General features: G+C 39.2%; 1 protein-coding gene across 1 annotated transcript; it reads right to left on the bottom strand.

Annotated features, from left to right (window-relative positions):
- Positions 1–708: 708 nt before the first annotated feature.
- On the bottom strand, positions 709–12,231 carry si:dkeyp-69e1.8 (uncharacterized protein LOC100001340 homolog). Its single transcript, XM_060901672.1, has 4 exons — positions 11,979–12,231; positions 11,428–11,515; positions 4,237–4,403; positions 709–2,549 (listed from the first exon to the last, which is right to left on the bottom strand). Exons 2-4 carry the CDS (start codon positions 11,507–11,509, stop codon positions 1,725–1,727), a joined length of 1,074 nt encoding a protein of 357 aa, XP_060757655.1. The 5' UTR covers positions 11,510–11,515; positions 11,979–12,231; the 3' UTR covers positions 709–1,724.
- Positions 12,232–12,419: the final 188 nt, after the last annotated feature.

Consider the following 12,419-nt stretch of genomic DNA (forward strand, 5'->3'; position numbering starts at 1 on the left):
AACGCATCCGAAATCCCAGACAATAAAGATCTGTTTAGCACCAATTTTCTCTTTTTAAAAAGTTTTTTTTTTTCTGATTCAAACAACGGCAGAGGGCACATCTGCAAGACAGATGTGTGTCCAAGAGCAAGCTGCTTCTTCCCCTCCTTCCCTCCCTCCCTCCTGCTTTCTCTCTCTCTCTGCTCTTCCATTCTCCCTTTAGAAAAGAGCAAGCCTCCCTCTTTCCCTCTCTGGACCACCCACATACAGACCTGCCTTGCTGTAGTGAAGGCAGAAATAAAGAGATGAGTCTTTTGACTGATGGGTTTTGCAGACTATCACTTACATCTTACATACCATCAAAACCATAAACCCACCCTTACAAAAGAAAAGAGTAAGCAAGCGATCAAGTGTGAGGGCAGAGGGGTTAAAGGAGAAGAGTACGTAAATCTACATCTCTATCTGCCTGCTGTCTTTTTCCAGTGGCATTAACGCCCTCTCCCTGCTTATCTACATGTCTCACACACTTGTAGATCAAGCCACTACCATATGAGTAAGTTTGTTAGAACCTTAAAATGGATTCCAATTTTTCCCCCTCCCTCTATAATGCTTGTATCTCCCCCAAATCTTTCAAGTGTTTTTTTTTTTCTTCTGAATTTATTCTTAATTTCTTCACAACCATTTGACCCAAATTTGGACAAGACACTCATTAATCACTCAGACAACATATTTGGATTTTCATTTTACTTTTACATTTTTCACTCGCACAAAACGTGTAAGCTGCAGAGCAAAAGCACCCCTGCCAAATGCATAATAATAAACCAGATTTTTTTACCCCCCCCTCGGTGAATCAAAAAGCTGTCTAAACAGCATGTGCTGTATGAGTAACATAGCACTCGAGCTGTGTCTAATAATATACAGCAATCTGCAATTGGTAACAGCTTTACAAAAAACATGTCACCCATATGAATGTGAAGTAGAAGCACTACAAACGAGGATGAGAATTTATATTTAGATGGACATTTTTTAAATTAATCTGCGCTGTGATCGCGTGAAAACATGAACACACAACCGTAAGGTTAGCGCATGCAATGTTGCAGTGGATAAACAAATTATTATTCATCACTTAAATCATTCTTCAGAACTTCATAAATAATCAACACGGCAATGCAACGGACTAAAACTCTGATGTTTGGACAGCTTCAAAGTCATGTAAATAAATGAGCAGAGTAAAACCCATGTGGTAAACAACTTTCACTTGGAAGCAATTCCACTTAGTAATTTGACTCTCTATCATCATCACAGATACACCACCACGGACTTTTCTACCTTCGTAAACTACCTACATTCTCTGATGAGTATAAAAAAAATATATATATATTGTGGCGTTATAGAACTAAGTTTTATTATTCTTGTATATAAATAATAGACAGTGATGCTTATCCTGATGTAGTTGAGGATCAAGAAGCAAATATAGATTCAGTGTAGTTTAATGCGCTTATAAATCTGTTCTGGAACCTTTAATTAAACCTAAACCTAGTTTTACAAACCAAGATCACAGAAAGCCTTAAATTAATATTTATAATTTACTGTAACATTAGCTCAAAAGTACAGTAGTTACTTTTAGTTGGTTTTAATGATAAAGCTGTTATGTTCTACTCTCCTCAGCCCATGTGATTATTTATTCCGCAGCACATTTGATACATTTTCAGTTTCATAAAGCATTCGGATGCATAGAAAGTGTGTTACTGTGATTTTACTTTGTTTTTTCTTCTGCTCACTTCAGTGGCAACGGAGCCCACAGTAGTTCCTACGGCACCCCCAAAAAACAACCCCACAACAGAGCCGAGTAACGTGGAACCCCTGATCAGGTTGGGCAGCCACAGCACCCACTCAACCACTGTGTCCCAAACCCAGCGCAAGAACGAGGGAGGAGGTGCAGGAGGAGATAAAGCGATGTCGTCCTCCTCCTCTGCCTCATGACCATCTGTGCTCCCCTCCATGTTCTCTGCGCTTGGTTCTGGCTCCGCGTCCAAGTCTTCGTCGACCTCTTCTTTCCACTTGCTCATGATTTCACTGGATGAGCTTTCCTCATTACTCACTTCCATTCTTCTCTCTTCCTCCTCTAGGTGAAGTAGAGGATGGAAGGTGTAGAATTCCTCCCCGCTCTCTTTTACCATCTCCTCCACCTTCTCCAGCAACTCCACCACACTCTTTCTGCCTTTCTCTTCTTCTACTCTTATGACATGATAACGGTCTCCACACCTCTGCACCAATCCAAATAAACCTTTCTGCTCAGTGCTCAGGAACTCCTCCAGTGTTTGACCCTCTGACAGCTTGTCCGTATCAGTAAACAGGACGACAGTGTGTTTGGTGATGGCTTCGGGACCGAACACTTTCTCTAAAGCATCCAGAGCCTGGAGGTTCTCACCTGGGTGATGGATAGAGATACAGAGAAGGAAGGCATGGGGTCCTGGAGCAGCCAGGGATTCGCAGAGAGCCAGTTGGTGGTGCATTTCCTCTACGGGCCTCTCGGAGTAGAACCAGTCTGGAGTGTCCACCACAACCACCTGACATGAAAACAGCGTTAGTGAAGTCTATTTTTGTTGTCATGCTATTCATTCATACACTCACTGCTCACTTTAACAGGAACATCTGTTCATTCATGTTATGATCCCATCAGCCAATCGTGTAGCAGCAGTACAATGCATAAAATCATATAGATACAGATCAAAAACATCCAACACGGGAACAGGAAAAATGTGCTCTCAGTGACTGTGGCATGGTTATTGGTGGCAGGCTGGTTTTGAGCATTCACTGCTTTCTCATGCACAACAAGTTCAGAGAGGAACTGTCTAGGCCTTCAGAGAAAGCCCAAACATATCAGCATTTCAAATGTTATATTTAATTTCTTTCATAATTTCATGATAATTATTCTCTTCCAATTTGGCCTCATTTTCTATCAAATTTGCTTCAGAAATGAAAGGGTTACTGTCCTGAAAACATTAAAATCGAGTTATCCAGTGAGATTTTTGTTCGTTTGTTGTCTCTAGGCTGAGAGGAGTTTAGAGCCGGCTCACTCATTGGCTCATCACCCTCACGAGCTTAACCGCAAGTCGGCGCCGTCAATGCAGCAGTGAAGTCACCTTCCAGCCGGTGTAGCGTTCATCAGTAGTGTTAATGAAGCCAGTGCTATCGAGAGCAAGTAGCACAGGCTAACAACTGAGAAACTAAGACTTCTGTCTCCAGACTCTCCACGCTCACCACAGTATTTTTCACTCATACTTAAGTATTCATTTCCCTGTGTAATTTACTTAGTGACTTAAAATCAACATCGACAGCTACACACAACGGAGCGACCTGACAGCCTGCTGCTAATCCCTTGCAAAATTCTTTGCCCTGTTGCTTTTTTTTTGGCGTGTCTGGCTAAGTTTTGGCTGAGCTGAAGTCCTAGCTCTGATAGTAGCGGTTCACCACTGCTAGAGTTTATACGGTATGGTGGAGGGGAAAAAAAATTTTTTTTTTTAAAAATCAAACGCCCAGTGAGTAGCTGTTCTGCGGATGGAAATGTCTTTTTGAAGAAAATGATGGCCAAAGAGCTTTGAGTGAACAGGAAGGTTACAAGAAGTCAAATAACCGCTCTTTACAACCATGATGAGCAGAAAAGCTCTCAGTTTGAATCTTGAGGTGGATGAGCTACAACGGCTGAAGACCATAATGGGTTCCATTTCCTGTCATCCAAGAACAGGAATATGCAGCTGCAGTGAGCGCAGGCTCACCGAAACTGGACTGGGAAACTATCAGCTGGTTTTTACAATCTTCAGCTGCCCCGTTTTGAAAAGTCTGTGGTGAGTCATGGTACGGCTGATCAGATAATTGCCCGAATGAGTAATTGTACAAGTATTCCTATTAAAGTGGCCAGTGAGCACACACAGACCATTGTGCAATGGTCAAGAGAATACAGTAGCTCTATACACATGAATACATAAGATATATAACAAGAACATATATGAAAAACTATTAAAAGTGCAGAACAATACAACACACATACAATAACAAAATTACACATGGGTTTTCTCTCCATACATTTTAACACACGAGCATTTGCTCGAAACGGAAATCACACATGAATTAATTTCTGCTTGTACTATTAATAGCTGATGATTGTTAAAACTGTTCATTATTCAAAATACACCACAATCAAAAAGTCAAACACATTCATTGTTGCAAACGTCATGGCTCTTGGAGAAGACTAACCTGCTTCCCAGCCACACTCGCACACGCCTTCTCACACTGCGTGGTTACTGGTGTCTGAGAGGTGGGATCATGGCGCGTATCAAACACCGGACTGCCCAGGATGGCGTTACCCAAACTGCTTTTCCCCGTGCCGGCCCAGCCCAGTAACACCAGCCTCAGCTCACACCCTAAATGCGCACACACAGTTAGCACTGAGGCATTTGCATTTTTGTAAATTTTATTCGGTTACTGTGTTTCTGTGATTAAAAAGTACAAATGTGTGCAACAAAAAGCAAGCCTTGCACTGTATAGGTATAATTTGCTGTAATTTACTTCAGCCTCACTTGTGGGCAAATGGACTTCAAATTATTATTGCTTAAATTAATTTAATTTTTACTTCCTTAGTGATCTATGTACTTATTTCAGCAGTATTTTCATAGTGCTCTATTTTAATGAAAGTAAATATTAAAAGTAGGAAAGTTAATGTATGAAATTGTTTTAACTGCTGTTTTCTTTCAAATACTTAATATCCAAACCACTACACGTTTTCTTCTTAGCTCTGCGGTGATAAAGAAACTGCCATGAGCTCAGTTTCATGTGAACTAATACAATCCTATAGCATTAAACTATAGTTTAATGCTATAGGATTGTATTAGTTCACATGAACATGAATACATTTTATTCGGTTACTGTGTTTCTGTGATTAAAAAGTACAAATGTGTGCAACAAAAAGCAAGCCTTGCACTGTATAGGTATAATTTGCTGTAATTTACTTCAGCCTCACTTGTGGGCAAATGGACTTCAAGTATGTAGAAATAACATTGTGCACTACATCACCATCCAAAGATCAATCATGAAATAACAGTATACCTAATTTGTATTCACATGAACAAGGGCTGTATCTGAAATAATGGTTTAAAAAAATATATATACACGTGTCTTTATCCAGGCAACATTTAGTACGATTGTTTTTACATTATGAACCTGAAGTCTTAATTCGAAAAGGAAGACTAATATCCATGTGCCTTTATAAAGATGGTTGCAAAAGAATTTTTACCCACGCTCTATAATGCATCTTATCCAACCAATCAGCTTTATCAAGTTCGTTGGAGGAGTTGGCTCAGGTGTACTGGTAATACAAAAAGCTTCACACTCGAAAGAACGGTGAAACTGTACAGTCGGTGTTGAGAGATTTAGGTACGTGCCTAGAAATATTTCAACAATTCACAGTAATCACAACCAAACAGCCCATTCTGGTGCATTCAAAATTAAGTACGTGATTTGAACCTAAAGATCAAAATAAACTCAGTTCAGTTAGTTCCCTATTCTATTAGGAAAGGCAATGAGCTAACCTGAGATATTTATTTATTTTCAAGACAGTATTCTATGCACAGCAGAAGCAAAAAATCAATATAAAATTCCTCAACCTTGAAGACTCCTTTGTTTCTTTAACGGACTTCTTCTTCAGCAGGATATCGTAATGAAGTTTTCTCTAAATAAAAATCTGGCAGCATATTTGGATTGGATGTGGGATGCAAGTATGTAGAAATAACATTGTGCACTACATCACCATCCAAAAAGCCACCATGAAATAACAGTATACCTAATCAGGATTTACCAGGCATACCCTACTTTACACAAAATATGTTGATACAAATCATTAAATGAACAATTTTTGCAGCTTCCAAGTTATTTAGTGATTAACTTTGCTGAAGTTATACTTGTTTCATCTTTTAACTGTAGGAGTGTTTTTTGCTGCAAACATCAGCAACACCTACATGCACATAAGATACTAAAAGACTGATTATTGTATTACTAACAGATACAAACACAGATTTTTGTCAAATGTGAGTGTACAGGGTGTACCAAAATTTCCATACATAGTGTGTGTTTTTTATTTTTATATATATATATATATATATATATATATATATATATATATATATATATTTTTTTTTTTTTAAACAGGAATTCCATGAAATCGAGTCGTACATGAGCTTAGCCGGCTATAAACCATGTACAACGAGATTGAGTGGAATAACCGTTTTATTCCATCCACATTCCCTGGATTTTGAGAAACGGAGCACTTTTTTTTTTGCAAATTCAATAAATAAATACTATACAAAACGTCCAACAATCATTTCCGCTTAGAATGTAAACAAACTGGCGAAATGACAGTAGCGTTTTGTGAAAAATGCTATAATAATTCTTGAATTTTGTCCTTGGTTGGTTCAGCAACATGCTCCACCATTTTGTTTTTCTCTACTCATGGTATACTACTAGGCGATCAGCTAACAGAGTAGCCAATCAGAACGTGCGATTGCTCATATCCAGTGAATGGGGATTGTGTGCATGTATATATAAATAAACACACACACACACACACACACACACACACACACATATATATATATATATATATATATATATATATATATATATATAAAAAATACACATTATATGCGTTATATATATATATAAAACATACACGGCGTTTAAAACATTTGATATCATTTCACAATCTAATAACTTTGCCAATTCTCATTCAATTGACCTCAAATTAACAGCATGTGTGGAAACAGGTCAAAATTTTATGTTTAATGTTTTTACCTTTTGAGGTATAGAAATGCCATTCACTGGAGGAAAAAAAAAAAGAAAAAAAAAGGGTGTTGTGTGTGTTAGAGTACGCTCAAACACAGTCGAACAAGACTGTGCAGCATGCATTTATGACAGAATTCTCTACAAATGCATCGTTACCAGAAAAGACTGTTACCAAAGACATGCTGCAGCGTGTTTGGCAGGAGCTGGACTACTGACTTGACGTGTGCTGTGTCTCATGCGGTATGCATATTGAAAATTTGTGAAATTGTTCATGGAATCCACATACCTTTGAATTTCCCATTCAAATTTTGAGGAATAAATCTTATATTGCTCAACATTAAGCCTGTTCAGTTTCATTTGCCTAGACGATGTAGTTTCTGGGATATTTACATCTCAAATAATATCACATTTTTTGAAACACCCTGTGTGTGTGTGTGTGTGTGTGTGTGTGTGTGTGTGTGTGTGAGATATATATATATATATATATATATATATATATATATATATATATATATATATATATATATATAAAAACAAAAAACACAGTAGCAGTCCAAAGTTTGGACAAACCTTTTTTTTTTTTTTTTTAAAGACACCTCATATCTTAAAGTAATGTCATTGCTCTTTACTTAGTTGAGCGGTCTTTACTTAGTTGAGCGGTTCTGGACATAATATGGATTACTACAGTTGTGGAATAAGGCTATTTACTGTATTTTTATTATTTACTATTTAATATCAAACACATTAAGAAGGCAAGAAATTGCACTAATTAACTTTTGATGAGACACACCTATTAACTGAAAAGCATTCCAGGTGACTCTCTCATGAAGCTGGTTAAGATAATGCCAGTAGTGTACAAAGCGTCATCAATGTGGATTTTGAGAAACAGAGCATTTTTATTTTTTGCAAATTCAATAAATAAAAACAGTGGCTACTTTGAAGAATCTAAAATATTTAACACTTTAATCTGATACATGTTCCATATGTTATTGCATAGTTTTGAGGTCTTCAGTATTGTTTTACAGTGTAGAAAAGTCAAAATACAGAAACACCTGTGAATGAGTAGGGGTGTCCAGACTTTTGACTGGTACTGTAAATACATTTTTTTCTCCTTTTAAGAATGCCTCTGACAAAAGAACAACGTATTGAAATCATTTTCATGGCTGCAGCCCAAAGATAATTTAAAGGAACGCATTCGACATGCAATTACATGATCTGCTAACACAAGTTCATCATGAGTATTAGACATGGCTGTGTGCATTTACAAAGAAACGGACATCATGTAGAGGACGCTTTTGGAAATAAAGTTACATTTTGCTAAAAGATGTTTACATCCCCAATGTATGGAGTCTTTTGGGACACCATATACTAAAACTCCTGCTTTGCCTCAGAGAATGATAGAGCAACAGCCCCATCTACTGCCAACTGATATGGAGCACATCACTGAATTCCACATGTAATTTTTTTTTTTATCTCTAGCAAATACAATTTTGTGACAGCTATGCTTATATACGTGTTCAAAAACAGCAGTGCATTTAAACAATTTAATAAAAGTGAAATTTTTAATAGCTTTTAATTTTCATGTTTCAAATGTAGTGGAAACATTACATGGATCAATTCCAAATGAAAGCATAAACAAAATTTTATCATCAGGTCTGCGGCATTCTTTTACAGGAAGCAAAGAAAAGGAATATTAATCTGGTCAAGGGGCGGGACAGTGGTGTAGTGGTCAACATTGTCACCTCACAGCAAGAAGGTTCTGGGTTCGAGCCCAGTGGCCGACGGGGGCCTTTCTGTGCAGAGTTTGCATGCTCTCCCCATGTCTGCATGGGTTTCCTCCGGGTGCTCCGGTTTCCCCCAAAGACATGCAGGTTAGGCTAATTTCGCTCTAAATTGACCGTAGGTGTGAATGTGAATGGTTGTTTGTGTCTATGTGTCAGCCCTGCGACGAGCTGGCGAGTTGTCCAGGGTGTACCCCGCCTCTCGCCCATAGTCAGCTGGGATAGGCTCCAGCTTGCCCGCGACCCTGTACAGGATAAACGGTTATGGATAATGGATGGATGGATGGATCTGTTCATAGAAATAGCAGTGTCGACATTTTTCTCTTCAAACTCAAGTAATATTTAGTTGTCCTGTGAATTTTTGTGTTTTGCTTCAGAAACTGCATTTTTAATGTCACCCCACAAGTTTTCAGTGGGGTTGAGGTGAGGAGACTGAGATGGCCACTCCATTACCTCAGTCATTTTTGTCTGGAACCAAGATGTTGCTTGCTTACTCATGATCATTGTCTTGTTGAAACGCCCATTTCAGGGGCATTTCCTCTTCAGCATACAGCAACGTAATCTCTTCCAGGATGCTGACGTATTCAGACTGATCCATGATCCCTGGTATACAATAAATAGGCCCAACACTGTAGTATGAAAAACATCCCCATTTTTACACCAACATGCTTCAGTGTCTTCTGTGGCTTGAGTTCAGTAACCGAGGGTCATCGGACACACTGTCAATGACCACTAGACCCGAAAAGAACAATTTTACTCATCACTCCACAGAATGTTATGCCATTTCTCTTTAGGCCAATCGATGTATTCCTTGGCAAATGTTAACCGATTCTGCGCGGGCCGTTTTTCAATAATGGTACTTTACTTATAATGGCTTCTTACTCACAGCTGAGCTTTGATCAAACGCCTTCTGACTGTAACAGTACTTACAAGTCATTTTAGATCATCTTCGAGCTTTCTGGAGGTGTTGACTGGCTCAAGCTTTGCCATTCTGACTATTCTTTGATCGGTTTTAACAGTAGTTGCTTGTTTTCTTCCATGTTTTTAGGTATTTCTTGCCATTTTAAAGCATTTGGCTGAGCATCCTATAATCTGCTACACTTCTTTGTACATTTTCCCCTCTCCAGTCAACTTTTTTAATCAGATTACGTTGTTCCTCTGAACAGTGTTTGGAACGGCCCATTTTACTGAGCAGTTCAGAAGGAAATATATTTTATAACAATGTGTGAAACATTTGCTTCCCATCCATCCTCTGTAGGTCAACTGGCAAGCTGGAGCCTATCCCAGCTGACTATGGGCGAGAGGAAATATGCAGAAATATCACTACCACTAATGACAGTGGTTCATCAGGTTACTGATGATGCACTTTTTTTTTATAAACACACCTGTATATTTTGAATATCAGGACACTTTTATATAATGAGGCTGCTTTGTTTAGGGGTAAAGAAAAACTGGCAAAATTAAACACACATTCTCATGAGGACTCCCTCATAAACAACAAGACAGGTTTTAGCCCTGAGCTAAGGCACAATGTGAATCAACGTGTTTAAGGTTTCTATGGGTGTGTGCGTGTCCAAAATCCCTTGTGGCTGTGTTTACATACTTAATTTCATAACGACCTACTAGAATGACTACTTGCCTACAGTCATGTTGCCATGTTTCCAACCTTTACCCTATTCTTTGCATTGTAACACAACAAAAACCAGGGCCAAACAAGCGAACATGAAATATTGATAGATTCCTAGAAGAGCATTATGTAATTTGGATTCTATATCTCTCCGTCATTGTTGTCTTTCAAAGTCATGTTCTCATCCACAGCCATCTACAGTGCTGTGCAACCTTTTTAAGTGAAACTTCATCTCATCATCTCTAGCCGCTTTATCCTGTTCTACAGGGTCGCAGGCAAGCTGGAGTCTATCCCAGCTGACTATGGGCGAAAGGCGGAGTACACCCTGGACAAGTCGCCAGGTCATCACAGGGCTGACACATAGACACAGACAACCATTCACACTCACATTCACACCTACGCTCAATTTAGAGTCACCAGTTAACCTAACCTGGATGTCTTTGGACCGTGGGGGAAACCGGAGCACCCGGAGGAAACCCACGCGGACACGGGAAGAACATGCAAACTCCACACAGAAAGGCCCTCGCCGGCCACGGGGCTCGAACCCGGACCTTCTTGCTGTGAGGCGACAGCGCTAACCACTACACCACCATGCCGCCCCTACGTGAAACTTTGTTATAGATTTTTATTTTATGACTTCTACATTATCAAGTCAGTATAAAAACACTGTAGATTTCCAAATATTAGTTTTCCAGGGCAAAATTTAATGTTACAGAAAAATTTTGCAGGTCAGTAAAGAAAGCAGCAGATTACATACCGTAAGAGACAACTTTTCAGACAAAACAACCATAACGAAGGCTGTTGGGTTTTGGTGCAAAATGAAGAAGCGAGTGTGACAGTCAAAGTGTCCAGAAGAACCATGGCTGGTTCTGCAAGATGCTCAGTAAAACCTACAGCTCATTTCCTTATAAAACTGCACTCACTGTACCAGAGACTATTATTTTAAAGCAAAAGGTCACGTTGCACCAAATATTGGCTTTTTTCCATTTATTACCATTTACTGCTCTTCATGGTATTTTTTATGTATAAACATTTAATGTCATTACTTTTGAAGGCAAATTTGCTCGACAGTATTTCTTTGCATGTGCCTAAGACTTTTGACAGTACTGTATCTACTGACATACGCTAGTTGTTCCACATGACATCAAATTTGACAGTTAAAGTGCGTGGTTAAAATCCCAGTAATGGACGGTAAACGCCAACCTGGTTTAGTAGAATCATTGAGTTCCTTCGGCTCGCTGTCCAGGTCACGAGTTGTGCCTTGTGTTGTTTTCTCTTCCATCATCTGCAGCTGAAGGAAAAAAAAAAAGTCTACCTTATTAAATAACTAACAGTGTTGTAAAGCATTTTGTTATTTAGTCATCATCTGTTATTGTTACAGCTGGGAGCCTTGCTGTGTGGGACGAATGGGGAGGGAGAGAGAGAGAGAGAGAGAGAGGGAGGAGCTGGGAAAAGAGAGGGAGCAGAGGTCTGATGTTTGACAGAGGAATGGAGGATGGGCTGAAATGACTCAGCACAAGAGAATTTGTATACAGAAGTCACATTTATGCTATCACATTTGAACATTAGTGTTTCTAGCCAACACCCTTCCATGCTTCTGGTCTTTCTGTTTGGTCTATCAAGTGAAAAACATATCCAGATGCATGTTTTGTTACACCCAAGTTATCATTGTTATTCTTTCACCAGCTCTTGTAAAAACCTAACCAGTGAACTCTGGACACATATAATATACTATACAAATGTTAAAAGCTTACCTCTGATTCTCTCAAGTGTCCTGGTGCTGTAGTGGGCGATTCAGTTCCTCGGCTCTCAGCACTTCCTGCTTTTCCTGCAACTTGAAACAGTTCTGACAAAAAAAGAAAAACTAAATATGCAAAAAGGGAAGTCACTAGAGAGTTCTAGACGTAGGAGTCTTTTAGGTCACATTTAGTCTCATTTTCCCTTCGCACGCCCTCTCTTCTGTTTCAGTATCGCCTTCTGTTTGGTGTGTTTCCAGTCACACAGCTTGAGGAACAGCTTTATACTATAAGGCGTGCGCGCGCACACACACAGGGTGGGGTGGGGGGAATCTCACACACTTGGTGCACTCAAAGCTTCACCACTTCATCCATGCTATTCACTCCCTTTTTAGGCCATTTTAAGGCAGGAGCTAAATTGCCAGTGGTTACAAGAAAGCTGCCAGACTAACAAAGAAA

Source organism: Neoarius graeffei, chromosome 20, assembly GCF_027579695.1.
Source record: "Neoarius graeffei isolate fNeoGra1 chromosome 20, fNeoGra1.pri, whole genome shotgun sequence".
In the NCBI taxonomy this organism is placed as follows: Eukaryota; Metazoa; Chordata; class Actinopteri; order Siluriformes; family Ariidae; genus Neoarius; species Neoarius graeffei.

What these genes read in the sequence shown, in the direction of transcription:
- si:dkeyp-69e1.8 (XM_060901672.1), bottom strand. Translation starts at nt 11,509, where the DNA reads ATGATGGAAGAGAAAACAACACAAGGCACAACTCGTGACCTGGACAGC. An exon ending in CAATGATTCTACTAAACCAG is followed by an intron (nt 4,404 to 11,427) that starts GTTGGCGTTTAC and finishes GTGCGCATTTAG; the next exon opens with GGTGTGAGCTGAGGCTGGTG. An exon ending in CGAGTGTGGCTGGGAAGCAG is followed by an intron (nt 2,550 to 4,236) that starts GTTAGTCTTCTC and finishes TTTTCATGTCAG; the next exon opens with GTGGTTGTGGTGGACACTCC.